Genomic DNA, 19,934 nt, shown 5'->3' on the forward strand with positions numbered 1-19,934 from the left:
ATGTTTCCAAATTTTGATCATTTTTTGTAAAAGTTAATCATCAGTACTTGGTAAGATAAAACTGATTTTGGCAATGACATATATTCTAAGAAAAGAGAGGGTGGGTGTGCGGGGCTAGTACCTGCTAAGAAAAGACTGATTTTGGCAGATGAGATATCCTATAAGAAAAGAGAGGGTGGGTGGGCGGGGCTAGTACTTGCTAAGATAAGAGTGATTTTGGCAAATGACATACCTTCTAAGATAAGAGAGGGTGGGTGGGCGGGGCTAGTACCTTCTAACACAAATCTTATTTTGGCACATGAGATACTCTCTACGAAAAGAGAGGGTGGGTGGGCGGGCCCATGGTAGAAGGAAACATGGTATAGGCATCCGATGTACCAATTTAAAAATGGTCTGCGCATCCATTTGTGACGTTAGGTGGCATCAACGACCTTGTGACTCTTGTGAGCTTCGCTAGGGAAGTCTAGGGAATTTCAGATTGAGTTGTCAGTGCTCTGTCCAATACGTCAATTAGTTGTCGGATAACGAATTGTATTTTAAATTTCGCGCTAATTTCACCCCACTTGACGTCACACCCGATGCGTATGCCTATACCATGTCTCCTTCTACCATGGGCGAGCCTACTACTTGCTAAGATAAGAGTGATTTTGGCAAATGAGCAAATGACATACCCTGTAAGAAAAGAGAGGGTGGGTGGGCGGGGCGAGTACCTTGTAAGATAAGAGTGATTTTGGCAAATTAGATACTCTCTAAGAAAAGAAAGGGCGGGTGGGCGGGGCTAGTACCTGCTAAGATAAAAGTGATTTTGGCAAAGAGGTACCTTCTGAGAAAAGAGAGGGCGGGTGGGCGGGGCTAGTCTCTTCTAAGACAAAACTTACTTTGGCAAATGAGATACTTTGTAAGAAAAGAGAGGGTGGGTGGGCGGACCTAGTACTTGCTAAGGTAAAGAGTGATTTTGGCAAATAACATGCCCTGTAAGAAAAGAGGGGGTGGGTGGGCGGGGCGAGTACCTAGTAAGATAAGAGTGATTTTGGCAAATTAGATACTCTCTAAAAAAAGAGAGGGTGGGTGGGCGAGGCTAGTACCTGCTAAGATAAGACCGATTTTAGCAAATGACATATCCTCTAAGAAGTTTTATTAAATTATTATAAAAAAAAATACACTATACTGCGTACGGTGAGAGATTGAGTGACAGAAAAGTCACAAAATCTACGCGAAGAAAAGTGTACCCTCCGCGCGAAATTTGAAATTTCAAAAACATTCTAATCTTAAGCGCTACAAAACATAAGTTTTACATTATCTACTAGAACATTCATCTTTATTAGGGTACGTGTCCACTGGAGAGCAACTCTCACGAGAGTTCTGGTTTTGATTTTATACTATCTTTAGTTTTAAGAAACCCTGGGCAAGCGATACGCTTACCCAGTTGAGAGCAGGCCCGAGCATGGCCTTACGGGCTGATCTTGGGATTATTATTCGCAAGCGCCCTCTCAAATGGACACGTACCTTAAAGGAGCACTGGAGATGAGAGTCAGAAAAGTGACCTAACCTTAGTAATGGAACTTTCAGTAGTTTTAGATTTGTAACAGAGACAGTGACAGCCAGTTTTGAGTGACAGCGTAGGAATTTCAGTATATTTTATAGTGTTAGGTTGCTGCCAACTTACATCTCAACTGTCAAAATATCCCAATCTCTCGCCGGAATCACTATACTAGAGGTTTCAAAGCACTTTCAAATTCTTTCCAAATAGGAATACCTAGAACTTCAAAATTTTTTTAAATTGAAAAAAAAACGGGTCACAAAATTAACTCCAAACAGGTCAGGTCAGAATTTTCCAAAAATAGACCATCAAAGTCCTCTATTTTCTTAGAGAATATCTCATTTGCCAAAATCAGCTTTATCTTAGCAGGTACTGACCCCGCCTACCCACACTCGCTTTTTTTAGAGAGTGGGGGAACTAGGGGCTTGTTGTAACATTTTCTTATAAGGATTTCATTTGCCAAAATGAGCCTTATCTTAGCAGGTAGTAACCACGCCCACCCGCCCTCTCTTGTCTTAGGAAGTATCTCATTTGCCAACATCAGCTTTATCTAAGCAGGTACTAGTCCCTCCCACCCGCCCTCTCTTTTCTTAGAGAATACCTCATTTGCCAAAATCAGTTTTATTTTAGCAAATACTAGCCCCGCCCTCTATTTTCTTAGAAAGTATCTCATTTGCCAAAATCAGTTAAACTTATTAATACATTATTTGCTTTAGATGTTATCATAACTAACCAAAAAAATCTAATAAATTTTCTTCAATGATCAATCACCTACACTAAACTAAGTTCTCTTCTTTCAAATCCAAAACCAAATAAGTTTTATCTTAGCAGTACTAACCCCGCCCACTCGCCCTCTCTTTTCTTAGAGAATACCTCATTTGCCAAAATCAGTTTTATCTTAGCAAATACTAACCCCGCTCTACACCCTCTCCTTTTTTAGAAATTATCTCATTTGCCAAAATCAGTTTTATCTTAGCCCCGCCCTCCCACCCTCTCTTTCCTTAGAGAATATCTCATTTGCCAAAATCAGTTTTATCTTAGCAAGTACTAGCCCCGCCCTCTATTTCCTTAGAGAGTATCTCATTGGCCAAAATCAGTTAAACTTATTAATAAATTATTTACTTCAGATGTTATCATAACAAACCAAAAAAATTAAATAAATTTTCTTCAATGATCAATCACCTACACTAAACTAAGTTCTCTTCTTTCAAATCCAAAACCAAATAAGTTTTATCTTAGCAGTACTAACCCCGCCCACTCGCCCTCTCTTTTCTTAGAGAATACCTCATTTGCCAAAATCAGTTTTATCTTAGCAAATACTAGCCCCGCCCACCCACCCTCCCCTTTTTTAGAAAGTATCTCATTTGCCAAAGTCAGTTTTATCTTTGCCCCGCACGTCCACCCTCTCTTTCCTTAGAGAATATCTCATTTACCAAAATCAGTTTTATCTTGGCAAATACTAGCCCCGCCCTCTATTTTCTTAGAAAGTATCTCATTTGCCAAAATCAGTTAAACTTATTAATAAATTATTTACTTCAGATGTTATCATAACAAACCAAAAAAATCTAATAAATTTTCTTCAATGATCAATCACCTACACTAAACTAAGTTCTCTTCTTTCAAATCCAAAACCAAATAAGTTTTATCTTAGCAGTACTAACCCCGCCCACTCGCCCTCTCTTTTCTTAGAGAATACCTCATTTGCCAAAATCAGTTTTATCTTGGCAAATGCTAGCCCCGCCCACCCACCCTCTCCTTTTTTATAAAATATCTCATTTGCCAAAATCAGTTTAATCTTAGCAGATGCTAGCCCCGCCCACCCACCCTCCCTTTTCTTAGAGAGTATTTCATTTGCCAAAATCAGTCTTATCTTAGCAACTACTAACCCCGCCCACCCACCCTCTCTTTTTTAGAATGTATCTCATTAGCCAAATTCAGTCTTAACTTAGCAATTACTAGCCCCGCCCACGCACTCTCTCTTTTCTTAGAGAGTATCTCATTTACCAAAATCAGTCTTATCTTAGCAGTTACTAGCCCCGCCCACCCACCCTCTCTTTCTCATAGGGTACGTCCTTAGTAAAAATGAAACAGTATTTAATTAATTTTTCTGGTCGATCAGCAACTAAGATTACTGGGGTGCGATTTTGTTTCTCGATCGAAAAAAACTCGATAGCGATAAAATCTCGTTTGCTGATTGGTTGAGAGGCTGAGTTGGTGAGACATTTCTGTCACATTTCTCGATTCTGTCACGAAATCAAGTCTTCATGGAGTGATATTTTCTCGATAGCTCTGAATGAAGTGATAAATTTTTGAGACATAACCTCGAAATTTATGTCAAAATAGAAGTTCAAAATCGTAATTCTGAGTTATAAGTTCTTAAAGTTAAGGTAATTGTAAACTTTTGAGCATTTAATAAGCTTATATGCAAAGAATAAATGCAAACTTTGCATTTAAAAGCTACGCAATGACATTTATCGCAAGTGATAATTTATCACTTCGATCAAGAAACAAAATCCCACCCCTGATCCCAGAAAGCAAGTGTTAAATGTCTAGTAACTTTAAGTTTCTATGTCATAATTATCTAAAATATTAAACCATAATATCGTTACGAAAGGAACCCATACGCCTATGGGTCTTCTAGTGTTCGTTCTGGTAAGTACGGCGGTGATGACTCATCGGCTGGGCGGCGCGGCGTTCGCTGACGAAAAGCCTGGAAGCGGAAGTCGCGATGGGCAACCCAGAAAACCCTCGAAGCGGCGTTCTCGAGGTTTAAATCGAGTTCACGAGAGCACAGTCAAGTTGCGCCGGAATTATTTTGTACATAATCGCTGTGTGATAATCAGTCGTTGCAAATCTGATAAAAGAGTGTCGTGTTAATAAACCGAGAGGTATGTCGACGAGCTGAATTTTTTCAGTCTGTAGAAACTTCATTATTTGTGAAACTACAAAAAAATGGAAAATAAAACTCTTCAATAACAACTAATTACAACTCGTCTGTAATAAATAAGAGCACCATACATGGCTGGGTTGTAGAAAGTGCGTAACAAGAATCGAAAAAAATTACGATTAATGAGTGACAAGATGAAATAACAGTTTGAAAAACTTATTAATAAATTATTTATTTCAGATGTTATCACGACAAACCAAAAAAATCTAATAAAATTTCTTCAAAGATCAATCACCTACACTAAACCAAGTTGTCTTCTTTCAAATCCACAACCAAATCACCGTCTCCGCTCTTCCCCCTTTCATTTTACGTCCTCGAAGATCGATTAAACTGATTATAATTTAATTCCAAAGACAATTTAAATGATCAACACCGACCATAGAAAGTCGCCATCTGCCACTCAATCACCTCCACATCACAAACACCTGAATTAGACTTCGCCAATTTCCTTTCGATCTCTCGACACACATCCGAAGAGTTTTCGACCACTTTCGTCCGTTACGCCATCCTCAAAATTCCGCCTCAAAAATCTCCGATTTGGCTCGCTCTCGCCGCTATGACGCAACACCACAATACAAGGAAAACCGATCCATGCCAAACCGCACTTTTTCCCCCGAACCGTCGTCGTCACGCTCAACCAAAGCAGTACTTTCCTCCATTGGTCCAGTGGTACTTTCTTCAATTGTCGTTTTTTGTCCCAACATTTCGTGCGGAAATAATGGGCCAACTGGTGTCACTTGCTGTAACAGGAACCAGTCCCGAGGAAGATGTGCGCGACGGCGGTACCACCAGTACCCGGTCTTTGACACCCAAATTACGCGAAGATGTGTCTACTAGAACTGTTCCGACTTCACGTCACGCACAAGGCGATCAAGAGCCAGAAGTACCACCAAGCGAAGATCAGTACCCTTTATCCGGAGTTCATGCTACTGAAGGTGGGCGAGGAGAGTCTCGAAACGACGTCAACGAGTCTGCAGGAGTCGATCGATTCGCATGATTGTCTACATGTGCGGGTGCAGGGATATGAGCGAAGGTGAGTAGTGTCGCAATGTGGGTGTCGAGGGTATAATTTGTGGACAATTGCTCAACGTTGGTTGGGTACTTATAGGTAAAATTGGGTGTGTTGGTGCGTGAATGATGGGTACTAAAGGCGATGATTTTAAGCGACGTGCAATTGTTTGTGTGGTGGTACTTATCGAGTACCATGAGCACCAAAAGCAAAGATAGCGCCAAGTATGTGAGGTACGCGCGCAAAACGGGGTGCGTGGGGTTCGTGGGGGCCAAAGGCTGGCGCGGTGGTACCGAGACGCTGGACGTACCCTTGAGCGACGTCGAGATTTTGAAGTACTTTGTAGAGACGAGCAATTGGTTTCTGTTCAGGAAGGAGGACGGGGTTGTGGGCTTGATGGATATGTACCTCAAGTAAGTGTCGATTTACTGGTACTTCTTCAACTAGAACCAATCTCCAACCATACATCACACTCCAAAACTATCTCCCCCCCCCGAGTACCCACTGCGAGACACAATTGCTCACTCATAAGGCCGCTAATTGTTAAATAAGTACAGAATAAGTAAATTTTTAATCAGTGTGTATCAATTATGGGCTCTCTCGCCCCACTTGCCTGACCCACATTTTCCAATGTCATTGGCACGGCCACCACATCTCCACTCTCCGTCAGAAGAAAGGCTTTCTCGTGTTCTCGTGATAACTCTTCGGCCGATGCATCATTCGAGATTTATTAATCACTGCGTGAATTTCGGTCGATCGTCGTGTGCTTGTCGCTGCGGTGTAACCGAAAGTGCTCGGTCGTACTGTGGGTACTGTCGGTACTGTTTGTTTTGGTGGTTGCGCTCGATTGGGTCGAGGACGTTCGGGCTAGACGGGAGACGGGGTTCTGGAGGTGGTGCAGGTGAGGAGGGTTGTTGGGGGTGGTGGCGGTTTGGTTTCGGTACTGAAAGATGTGTGAGTCGAAAGTGGTCCTGGTTGTGGGGTTTGAGAGATTAGTACTGAGAAGGTTGAGATTCGCCAGAAAGTATTCGTAGTAATTAGTGTTCTTTGAGTTATGTACGGTACTTCTGCAAATGGTGTGTGAAAATTAACACCAAAATTTGCCCAGTAGTTTATTAGTAGCAACATCTGTGCACGAAGTTTTTGTTCCGTGTTACAAAGAAAGTTTTAAATAAGACTCCAGGTTGAAATACATAAAATATTGTTAAGTCGTTAATTTTTTAAGGTCGTGATAGAAAATAGTACTAAAGTAGTACTCAAATGTACATATAAATCGCCATTTCTGGTTAAATTAAGTAAATACAAAAGAAGTACATACGGTACTTCTTTTGTATTTATTTTAGTATATCTCAAGATTTTGGTGGTACCATCGTTGCAAAAATAAGTCTTCTATTACAATTCACAATAGAATTTTTGCATAAGTTTTCAAGTTATATTTTTCAAATTTTCAGAAAATTACATAAGAATTATTCTTAAATCGTAATTTTATAAAGTACTGCTGTAGTTCCTGTAAATATGAAAAGTCTCGAAAACACTCAAAGCACCAAATTAGTACTACCTCTGTATGGTTGGAATCTGGCGATAGTTTTTGAGTCATAAAAGTAAAAAATTTTGGAAATTGCGTACTACAGAAGCTTGATTTTTAGTACCACTTGCTTAAAAATAAAACTTCTGCCTTCAGAGGGAATTCGGAAAATCCTGAATGTTTAATGATGGAAAGCTTAAAACTGAGTAAGTTTATTATAAAGCAAAACTAAAAAAATTTAAAACCATGAAAATCTGATATCACTAAGGTACTATTTAAGTGTACATATTAATTGTCGTTTTTCGTTATATTAGATTGGGTACTTCTTCAAATAGTTTGTGAAAATCAACTTCAAAATTTTTTCCTGAAAATTATATCTCTTCAGATTTTGGTAGTACCATCTGTGAACATAAAGCTTCTGTTACACTTCACAATGAAATTATCACACAAGTTTTCAAGTAAAATTTTGCAAATTTTCAAAAAATTACAAAATAATTATTCTAAAATCGTATTATTTTTTAGTATTGCTGTAGATCGTATAAATATAGAAAATCTCCAAAGTATTTCAAGTACGATATGAGTACTATCGCTGAATAGTAGTGATATAGCAATTGTTTTTGAATCATAAGAACCAAAAATATTGAAAACTACGTACTACAAAAGCTTGATTTTTAGTACCACTTGCTTAAAAATAAAACCTCTGCTTTCAGAAGGAATTTGGAAAATCCTGAATGCTTAATGATGAAAAGCTTGAAACTGAATAAGTTTATTATAAAGCAAAAATAAAAAAATCTAAAAACCATGAAAAACTGATATCACTAAGGTACTATTTAAGCGTACATATTAATTGTCGTTTTGCGTTAAATTACATTGGGTACTTCTTCAAATTGCTCGTGAAAATCAACTTCAAAATTTTTTCCTGAAAATTATATCTCTTCAGATTTTGGTAGTACCCTCTGTGAAAATAAAGCTTCTGTTACACTTCACAATGAAATTTTCACACAAGTTTTGAAGTTAAATTTTTTCAAATTTTCAAAAAGTTACAAAATTATTATTCTAAAATCGTATTTTTTTTAAGTACTGCTGTAGATCCTATAAATATAGACAATCTCGAAAGCACTTTAAGCACGACATGAGTACTATCTTTCAATAGTCGCGATATAGCAATAGTTTTTGAGTCATAACAACCAAACATATTGAAAACTACGTATTACAAGAGCTTGATTTTTAGTACCACTTTCTAAAAAATAAAACTTCTACCTTTATACGAAGTTGGAAAATCCTGAATGCTTAATGATGAAAAGCTTAAAACTGAGTAAGATTATTATAAAGGAAAACTAAAAAAATCTAAAAACCATGAAAAACTGGTACCACTAAGGTACTATTTAAGTGAACCTATTAAATGTCGTTTTTCGTTAAATTACATTGGGTAGTTCTTCAAATAGTTTGGGAAAATCAATTTCAAATTTTTTCCTGAAAATTATATCTCTACAGATTTTGGTAGTACCATCTGTGAAAATAAAGCTTCTGTTACGCTCCACAATAAAATTTTCACACAAGTTTTCAAGTTAAATTTTGCAAATTTTCAAAAAATTACAAAATCGTTATTCTAAAATCGTATATTTTTTAAGTACTGCTGGAGATCCTATAAATATAGAAAATCTCGAAAGCACTTTAAGCACGACATGAGTACTATCTTTCAATACTTGCGATATAACAATAGTTTTTGAGTCATAACAACCAAAAATATTGAAAACTACGTACTACAAAAGCTTGATTTTTAGTACCACTTTCTAAAAAATAAAACTTCTACCTTTAGAACGAAGTTGGAAAATCCTGAATGCTTAAAGATGAAAAGCTTAAAACTGAGTAAGATTATTATAAAGGAAAACTAAAAAAATCTAAAAACCATGAAAAACTGGTACCACTAAGGTACTATTTAAGTGAATCTATTAAATGTCGTTTTTCGTTAAATTACATTGGGTAGTTCTTCAAATAGTTTGAGAAAATCAATTTCAAATTTTTTTCCTGAAAATTATATCTCTACAGATTTTGGTAGTACCATCTGTGAAAATAAAGCTTCTGTTACACTCCCCAATAAAATTTTCACACAAGTTTTCAAGTTAAATTTTGCAAATTTTCAAAAACTTACAAAATCGTTATTCTAAAATCGTATATTTTTTAAGTACTGCTGGAGATCCTATAAATATAGAAAATCTCGAAAGCACTTTAAGCACGACATGAGTACTATCTTTCAATAGTCGCGATATAGCAATAGTTTTTGAGTCATAACAACCAAAAATATTGAAAACTACGTACTACAAAAGCTTGATTTTTAGTACCACTTTCTAAAAAATAAAACTCCTACCTTTAGAACGAAGTTGGAAAATCCTGAATGCTTAATGATGAAAAGCTTAAAACTGAGTAAGATTATTATAAAGGAAAACTAAAAAAATCTAAAAACCATGAAAAACTGGTACTACTAAGGTACTATTTAAGTGAACCTATCAAATGTCGTTTTTCGTTAAATTACATTGGGTAGTCCTTCAAATAGTTTGAGAAAATCAATTTCAAATTCTTTTCCTGAAAATTATATCTCTACAGATTTTGGTACTACCATCTGTGAAAATAAAGCTTCTGTTACGCTCCACAATAAAATTTTCACACAAGTTTTCAAGTTAAATTTTGCAAATTTTCAAAAAATTACAAAATTGTTATTCTAAAATCGTATATTTTTAAGTACTGCTGGAGATCCTATAAATATAGAAAATCTCGAAAGCACTTTAAGCACGACATGAGTACTATCTTTCAATAGTCGCGATATAGCAATAGTTTTTGAGTCATTACAACCAAACATATTGAAAACTACGCATTACAAAAGCTTGATTTTTAGTACCAATTTCTAAAAAATAAAACTTCTACCTTTAGAACGAAGTTGGAAAATCCTGAATGCTTAATGATGAAAAGCTTAAAACTGAGAAAGATTATTATAAAGGAAAACTAAAAAAATCTAAAAACCATGAAAAACTGGTACTACTAAAGTACTATTTAAGTGAATCTATTAAATGTCGTTTTTCGTTAAAATACATTGGGTAGTTCTTCAAATAGTTTGAGAAAATCAATTTCAAATTCTTTTCCTGAAAATTATATCTCTACAGATTTTGGTAGTACCATCTGTGAAAATAAAGCTTCTGTTACGCTCCACAATAAAATTTTCACACAAGTTTTCAAGTTAAATTTTGCAAATTTTCAAAAAATTACAAAATCGTTATTCTAAAATCGTATATTTTTTAAGTACTGCTGGAGATCCTATAAATATAGAAAATCTCGAAAGCACTTTAAGCACGACATGAGTACTATCTTTCAATACTTGCGATATAACAATAGTTTTTGAGTCATAACAACCAAAAATATTGAAAACTACGTACTACAAAAGCTTGATTTTTAGTACCACTTTCTAAAAAATAAAACTTCTACCTTTAGAACGAAGTTGGAAAATCCTGAATGCTTAAAGATGAAAAGCTTAAAACTGAGTAAGATTATTATAAAGGAAAACTAAAAAAATCTAAAAACCATGAAAAACTGGTACCACTAAGGTACTATTTAAGTGAATCTATTAAATGTCGTTTTTCGTTAAATTACATTGGGTAGTTCTTCAAATAGTTTGAGAAAATCAATTTCAAATTTTTTTCCTGAAAATTATATCTCTACAGATTTTGGTAGTACCATCTGTGAAAATAAAGCTTCTGTTACACTCCCCAATAAAATTTTCACACAAGTTTTCAAGTTAAATTTTGCAAATTTTCAAAAACTTACAAAATCGTTATTCTAAAATCGTATATTTTTTAAGTACTGCTGGAGATCCTATAAATATAAAAAATCTCGAAAGCACTTTAAGCACGACATGAGTACTATCTTTCAATAGTCGCGATATAGCAATAGTTTTTGAGTCATAACAACCAAAAATATTGAAAACTACGTACTACAAAAGCTTGATTTTTAGTACCACTTTCTAAAAAATAAAACTCCTACCTTTAGAACGAAGTTGGAAAATCCTGAATGCTTAATGATGAAAAGCTTAAAACTGAGTAAGATTATTATAAAGGAAAACTAAAAAAATCTAAAAACCATGAAAAACTGGTACTACTAAGGTACTATTTAAGTGAACCTATCAAATGTCGTTTTTCGTTAAATAACATTGGGTAGTCCTTCAAATAGTTTGAGTAAATCAATTTCAAATTCTTTTCCTGAAAATTATATCTCTACAGATTTTGGTAGTACCATCTGTGAAAATAAAGCTTCTGTTACGCTCCACAATAAAATTTTCACACAAGTTTTCAAGTTAAATTTTGCAAATTTTCAAAAAATTACAAAATTGTTATTCTAAAATCGTATATTTTTAAGTACTGCTGGAGATCCTATAAATATAGAAAATCTCGAAAGCACTTTAAGCACGACATGAGTACTATCTTTCAATAGTCGCGATATAGCAATAGTTTTTGAGTCATTACAACCAAACATATTGAAAACTACGCATTACAAAAGCTTGATTTTTAGTACCAATTTCTAAAAAATAAAACTTCTACCTTTAGAACGAAGTTGGAAAATCCTGAATGCTTAATGATGAAAAGCTTAAAACTGAGAAAGATTATTATAAAGGAAAACTAAAAAAATCTAAAAACCATGAAAAACTGGTACTACTAAAGTACTATTTAAGTGAATCTATTAAATGTCGTTTTTCGTTAAAATACATTGGGTAGTTCTTCAAATAGTTTGAGAAAATCAATTTCAAATTCTTTTCCTGAAGATTATATCTCTACAGATTTTGGTAGTACCATCTGTGAAAATAAAGCTTCTGTTACGCTCCACAATAAAATTTTCACACAAGTTTTCAAGTTAAATTTTGCAAATTTTCAAAAAATTACAAAATCGTTATTCTAAAATCGTATATTTTTTAAGTACTGCTGGAGATCCTACAAATATAGAAAATCTCGAAAGCACTTAAAGCACGACATGAGTACTATCTTTCAATATTTGCGATATAGCAATAGTTTTTGAGTCATAGCAACCAAAAATATTGAAAACTACGTACTAAAAAAGCTTGATTTTTAGTACCACTTTCTAAAAAATAAAACTTCTACCTTTAGAACGAAGTTGGAAAATCCTGAATGCTTAATGAAGAAAAGCTTAAAACTGAATAAGGTTATTATAAAGGAAAACTAAAAAAATCTAAAAACCATGAAAAACTGGTACCACTAAAGTAGTATTTAAGTGAACCTATTAAATGTCGTTTTTCGTTAAATTACATTTAGTACTTGTTCAAATAGGTTGTGAAAATCATCTTCAAAATTTTTTCCTGAAAATTATATATCTACAGATTTTGGTAGTACCATCTGTGAAAATAAAGCTTCTGTTACACTCCCAATGAAATTTTCACATAAGTTTTCAACTTAAATTTTGCAAATTTTCAAAAAATTCCAAAATCATTATTCTAAAATCGTATTTTTTTAAGTACTGCTGTAGATCGTATAAATATTGAAAGTACTTAAAGCAGACTATGAGTACTACCTATAAATGTTTGCGATATAGCAATAGTTTTTCAGTCAAAAAATCTAAAATTTTGAAAACTGCGTATTATAAAACCTTAATTTTCTAGTACCACTTGCGTAAAAAATAAAACCTGTGTCTTAAGAGGGAATTTCAATAATCCTCAATGCTTTTAAAATTTTGGAATTTAATGAAGGAAAGTTTAAACCTTATTAAATTTATTATTACGCAACATTAAGAAAATCTAGAAATAATGGAATCTAATACCATAAGGTACTACTTAAGTGTACATAGTAATTGTCGTTTTCGTTAACTGACTTACGATAGTTCTTCATACACATAGTGTGTATAAATTAACTTCAAAATTTGTCCTGTAATTTAAAGATCTTCAGACTTTGGTGGTACCATTTGTGCAAAAATAAGGTTTTCAAGTTAAATTTTAAAAATTTTCAAAAAATTACCAAAGAATTGTTCTTAAATCGTAATCGCTAAGTATAAATAAAAAATTCCATATGGGTACTACTTTTTAACAGTTTCGATAATTATAAGAGTTCTTTGTTTCCTTGAAACAGTCTAGTTCAAACTTTAGTACCACTTCTTCAATGATCTTAAAAACTTGGAGTTTAGTGGAGAAAAGATTGAGAAGTGTACATATTAATTAGCGCTCTTGATTAGACTGGATACGGTACTTCTTTAAAAAGCGTGAAAATTAATATCAAAATTTCCCAGTTATTTGTTGCGCTCAAACTTCAGTAGTACCATCTGCACAAAAACAAAGCTTCCATTTCACTTTAAAGAGAAAGTCTCAATGTTTTAAATTTTTGAAGCATCTGTAGATCACGTAAATAAAACAGTTCTCGGAAATATTGAAAGTACGATTTGGGTACCACTTAGAATATTTATACAATGGTGACAGTTCTTTGTTTGCTTCGGTAGAAACAATGTGTTATTTTTCATCTTCAAACCACTGATCCACCTGAATATTCCAATATATCTTTTATTCGAATTATTTGAAACCTATACAACGTTACACTACTTAAAACCCAAAAATTGTTATACAACACTCATAAAACCTCTTCACCGCCTGTCATAACCCCAGCAATAAAATCCTCGACACCATGTCAAAGGTCTGCCTCAACCCGGACTATAATAGCTTTTTTCCTCCTAGTCTCTCCATTTAATTCGACCATAACTGTTATTAAAAGCATATTTTACGACAGCGATGATTCTCATAACGATCTAATTAACACACGACCCAATGGTACACTAACTGTAAAAACTACCGTTTACAACAAAATTAATCGCCGATCATGCTCGACTTGCCCATACACCACGACTCCACCACCATCATTTCCTCGCCCGTTTTCCTCCAAAACAAGCACTTTCACCCATTTCCGAATAATTAATGTAACAGCTCGTAATCCGAAGATTCTCACGTACGCCACACAAACTTGCACTGTTCAAAAATTAATACGCACTATAATACTGTGAGAAGCCGGGACCCAGCTTTCGCTTACGCTTCATTGTTTAATTGTCGGTTTCTGTTATCAGTTCTTTAATTGCCAGAAAAGGAAAAACGCTCTCGGGGAAAACTTTTACTGGAAGAGTTTTCGCGGCAGCTGAAAGAAATTCGAGAGGAAAGTCGGCCCGAGGCCAGGTATTTCACCGCCCGTCGAGTTTTTAGATGGGTGTGGCAGGGCTTTTCGCATATGGTTAAAAGTGATTAATTGGTCTGGGCGATGGGAAGCTTGCTTTCGAATGTAGCGACAAGTGTAAAACGAATTTACAAATTTTTTGCGCACCAGAACGTTTTTTTTTATTTTTTTACGTTATTACATTATTAAACAATGACAATTTCCAAACCCGGTATTGGAAAGCGACTGCTCCTATCTCTGCCCATCATCAACCTTCACGATCCGGCCGGCACAGCGTGAAGGCTTTTCACGCTAGTGCGAGTCATTAGCCATCGCCGGGTACCGTCATGTGCATGTCGATTTTCGTTTTCTTCGATTGTCTCTGGTCGCCGTTGCCGATCATGTGTGAGAGTCTGTCTCATCTACTTTCGTCCGATTTCTCCGCATGTAGGTCTCGAACAGCCTCTGGCCGGCTCCGCAAGAACAAGACATCCTTAATCAGATGAACCAATTACGCAACTGAAGAATTCAGACAACACACTGACACCCTTCCTGGTTTTAGGTGAAGAAGTAAAGGGAAAAAAAGGATGATGGATGGCGTGAGCGTGAATGTGTGTAATGAGGTTTTAGTTAAGTGGGGTTTGGTTATTTTGAAACACAGCTACCGATTACACGGCTGTAAAGTTTTATTGCTGCTTCAAAAACCTGAGATTGTGAGGTGTTAAAACTTATATGAATTGAAATGATGGACGATGAAAGCTAATACGAACGCATTAAATGAGGCTTTCTATATAAAGGTGCGAAATTTTTCGAAAATTTGCAAATTTTCGGAAAATTATAATTTTTTTCTGTAATTTTGTTCGTTTTTTTTCATTGCGCTTATTACTCTAGTTATGACAGTTCGAGAGGATAGTTATCATAACACTATTATTTAGTATTCAATATATTATTAAACCTGGCTTTTTCATTTCCCTACAGGTTTTCAAAATCCTCAAATCCCAAACCCTCAAAATCCTCGAAATCCTCAAATCACCAAATCCTCAAAATCCTCAAATCCTCAATCCTCAAATCCTCAAAATAATCCAATCCTCAAAATCCTCAAATGGTCAATCATCAAATATTCAGATCTTCCAATTCATCAAATCACCAAATGCACAAATCGTTAAATTACCAAATCCTCGAAATACTCAAATCATCAAATTCTCAAATACTCGAAATCCTCAAATCACCAAATCCCCAAATTGTCAAATTATTAAACCCCCAAAATCTTCTAAATCCCCAAAGCACCAAATCATCAAATCACCAAATCCCCAAATCCTAAAATCCTTAAATCACCAAATCCTCAAATCATCAAATCCTCAAATCCACGAGTTGCGAAATTCTCAAATCTTCATCCTCAATTTCTCAAATCTTCGAAATACTGAAATCACTAAATCCTCTTATCCTCAGTTTCTCGAAATCCTCAAATCACCAAATACTCAAATTCTCAACAACAAACCTTCAAATTACCAATTCTTCAGACCTGAAATCACCAAATCCTCAAATCCCCGTAATCTTCAAATCATCAAATCCTCAAATTGTCAAGTCATCAAATCCTCAAATCATCGAAATCACCAAATCATCAAAGCCCCAAATCATCAAATAGTCAAGTAATCAAATCCTCAAATCTTAGAAATCAGCAAATCCTCAAATTGTCAAATTATTAAACCCTCAAAATCTTCGAAATCCCAAAATTACCAAATCCTCAAGTTGCGAAATTCTCAAATCTTCATCCTCAATTCCTCAAATCTTCGAAATACTCAAATCACTAAATCCTCTTATCCTCAGTTTCTCGAAATCCTCAAATCACCAAATACTCAAATTCTCAAATCAACAAACCTTCAAATTACCAATTCTTCAGACCTCAAATCACCAAATCCTCAAATCCCCGAAATCTTCAAATCATCAAATCCTCAAATTGCCAAGTCATCAAATCCTCAAATCATCGAAATTATCAAATCACCAAATCCTCCAATCTTCGAACCCACCAAATCATCAATTCCCCAAATCCTTAAATAGTCAAGTAATCAAATCCTCAAATTGTCAAATTATTAAACCCTCAAAATCTTCGAAATCCCCAAATTACCAAATCCTCAAGTTGCGAAATTCTCAAATCTTCATCCTCAATTCCTCAAATCTTCGAAATACTCAAATCACTAAATCCTCTTATCCTCAGTTTCTCGAAACCCTCAAATCACCAAATACTCAAATTCTCAAATCAACAAACCTTCAAATTACCAATTCTTCAGATCTCAAATCACCAAATCCTCAAATCCTCGAAATCTTCAAATCATCAAATCCTCAAATTGTCAAGTCATCAAATCCTCAAATCATCGAAATTATCAAATCAACAAATCCTCAAATCTTCGAACTCACCAAATCATCAAATCCCCAAATCCTCAAATAGTCAAGTAATCAAATCCTCAAATCTTAGAAATCATCAAATCCTCAAATTGTCAAATTATTAAACCCTCAAAATCTTCGAAATCTCCAAATTATCAAATCATCAATTCACCAAATCCCCAAATACTAAAATCCTCAAATGCTGAAATCATCAAATCCTCAAATCTTCATCCTCAATTCCTCAAATCTTCGAAATACTTAAATCACTAAATCCTCTTATCCTCAATTTTTTGAAATCCTCAAATCACCACATGTTCAAGTCCTCAGATCAACAAATACTCAAGTTTTCAAATCAACAAACCTTCAAATTACCAATTCCTCAGACCTCAAATCACCAAATCTTCAGATTCGCAAATCACCAAATCATTAAAAATCCAAATCTTCAAATCCTTAAATCCCCGAAATCTCCAAATCACCGAATTATTAAGTCTATCCTCGAAATTTTCAAATCAACAATTCCTCAAATCCTCGAATCTCCAAATCATCAAATCATCAATAGATCCCCGAAATGCACAAATCTTCAAATCCCCAAATCCTCCTCAAGATTCGCACATCCTCAAATATTCAAATCCACAAATCTTCAAATCCTCGAATCTTCAAAATCCTGAAATCACCAAATCCTCAAATTCCTTAAATCACCAAATGCTCAAGTCACCAAATCCACAGATTCTTAAATCACCAAATATTTAAATCTTCAAATCATAAAAGTATCAAATCCACAAATCCTCGAGTTACCAAATTCTCATCATCATTATCGTCGATTCTTCAAATCTTCGAAATCCTCAAATCACGAAATTATCTTAAGCTCAAATTCTTGAAATCCCCAAACCACCCAATCAGAAAATTCTCAAATCACCAATTGATCAAATCACCAAATTCTCAAATCCTCAAAATCCTCAAATCAACAAATCCTCAAATTCTTGTCATCAAATTCTCAAATTTTCAAAATCACCAAATCACCAAATTCTCAAATTTTCTAAGTACCAAATCCTCAAATTTTCGAAATAACCAAATCCTCAAATCCTCAGATCAACAATTTTTCAAATAGTCAAGTAATCAAATCGTCAAATCATCAAATCCTCAAATCTCAAAATTACCGAATCCTCAAATACTAGAATTCACCAAAACCCCAAATCCTAAAATCCTCAAATCACCAAATTTTCAAATCCTCAAATCCTCAAATCCTCGAGTTACCAATTCCTCAAATCACTAAATCCTCTTATCCTCAAATTTTCAAATCAACAAACCTTCAAATTACCAATTCCGCAAACCTCAAATCACCAAATCCTCAAATCACCAAATCTCAAGTTCTCAAATCACCAAATCGTAAGATCCTCAAATCTCAAACCACGAAATCATTTAAAAATCCAAATCTTCAAATCATCAAATCCTCGAAATTCCTAAATTGCAACTCCCCAAATCCTCAAGATCCTCAACTCAACTAATCCTCAAATCCTTCTCCGAAATCCTCCAATCGTCAAATCCTCGAATCCCTAAATCACCAAATCAACAAATTCTCGAATCTCTAAATCACCAAATCAAATCTATCATCGAAATCCTCACATCATCAAAATCTTCAAATCACCAAATCCTTAAATGGTTATATCATCAAATCACCAAATCTTCAAATCGTCAAATTACCAAATCCTCGAAACCTCAAATCACCAATTCCTCAAATCCCAAGTTCCTCAAATCGTCAAATTACCAAATCTTCAAATCTTCGAAATCCTCAATTCAACAAATCATCAAACCATCTAATCCTCAAATCACTAAATCTTCTTATCCTCAAATTCTTAAAATTCTCATCTCACCAAATGCTCATTTCCTCAAATTACCAAATCCTCAAATTCTCAAATCAACAAAGCTTCAAATTACCAATTTCTCAAACCTCAAATCACCAAATCTCAAGTCCTCAAATCACCAAATCCTCAGATCCTGAAATCCTCAAATTCCCGAAACCCTCAAATCACCAAATAATCAAGTCCTCAAAACCTCAAATCCCCAATTCCTCAAATAACCAAATACTAAAACACTCAAATTATCAAATCCTCAAATACTTAAACACCAAATCCTCCAATTATCAAATCCTCAAATTCTCGTGGTACTAAATCCTCAAATCCTCAACTTTTCATCATCAATTCACAAATTTTCGAAATGCTCAAATCACCAAATCCTTAAATCCCTATATTACCAAATCCTCAGATCACCAAATCTTCAAATTTTCAAATCCTCGAAATCTTCAAATCACCAAATCCCCAAATTCTCAAATTGTCGGGTTACTAAATTCTCAAATCGTCAACTCTTCATCTTCAATCCACAATTTTTCGAAATAATCAAATCGCTAAATCCTTAAATCACCAAATCCTCAAATCATCAAATTTTCGAGTTAATAAATCCTCAAATCCTCAACTCTTCATCCTCAAATCACCAAATGCTCAAATCATCAAATTCTCATATTCTCAAGTTACTAAATCCTCAAATCCTCAACTCCTCATCCTCAATTCACAAATTTTCAAAATACTTGAATCAGCAAATCCTCAAATCCTCAATTCACCAAATCCTCAAATCCTCAAACTTTTGAGTTACTAAATCCTCACATCCCCAACTCTTCATCCTGAATTCGCAAATTTTCGAAATATTCAAATCTTCAAATTCTCAAATCCTAAATCATCAACTCCTCAAATTCTGAAGTTACTAAATCCTCAAATCCTCAATTTTTCATCCTCAATTCACAAATTTTCGAAATACTCAAATCACCAAATCCTCACATCCTCAAATCACCAAATCCTCAAATCAACAAATCCTCAAATTGTCAAGTCATAAAATCTTAAAATCTTTCTAAAACATCAAATCCCCAAATCCCCAAATGCCCAAATCCTCAAAATCTTCAAATCAACAAATCCTCAAATTGTCAAATCATTAAATCCTCAAATCATCGAAATCACCAAATCCTTAAATTGTCAAATTACTAAATCCTCAAATTCTGAAAATCAAATCATCAAAACCTCAAATCACTAAATCCCCAAATCCTCAAATTTTTTAAACCATCGTATCACCAAATTCTCAAATCGTCACATTACAAAATTCTTAAATTCTCGAAACCACCAAATCACCAAATCAATAAATCCTCAAATAGTCAAGTCATCAAATCCTCAAATCTTCTAAATCCTCAAATCCCCAAGCTACCAAATCCCCAACTCATCAAATCACTAAATCCTCTTATCATCAAATTGTTGAAATCCTCAAATCACCAACTCTCAAGTCCTCAAATCACAAAATCCTCAAGTTCT

General features: G+C 34.6%; 1 protein-coding gene across 2 annotated transcripts in view; it reads left to right on the forward strand.

The window, feature by feature from the left end:
* Positions 1-5,203: 5,203 nt before the first annotated feature.
* Positions 5,204-19,934, forward strand: part of F (forked) — a 94,309-nt gene continuing 79,578 nt past the window's right edge. Inside the window, exon 1 of one of the 2 annotated variants that reach the window (XM_064059858.1) lies at positions 5,204-5,520. In XM_064059858.1, coding sequence (XP_063915928.1) covers positions 5,312-5,520 — 209 coding nt within the window. In that variant the 5' untranslated portion in view covers positions 5,204-5,311. Of the gene's footprint in view, positions 5,521-6,198; positions 6,398-19,934 lie in introns of those variants that run through there. The other variant, XM_064059859.1, reaches the window with a different exon arrangement.

The sequence above is a fragment of the Zophobas morio genome, unplaced genomic scaffold (assembly GCF_036711695.1).
Source record: "Zophobas morio isolate AGI-343-1 ecotype UQ-CSIRO unplaced genomic scaffold, CSIRO_AGI_Zmor_V1 ptg000021l, whole genome shotgun sequence".
NCBI classification, from domain to species: domain Eukaryota; kingdom Metazoa; phylum Arthropoda; class Insecta; order Coleoptera; family Tenebrionidae; genus Zophobas; species Zophobas morio.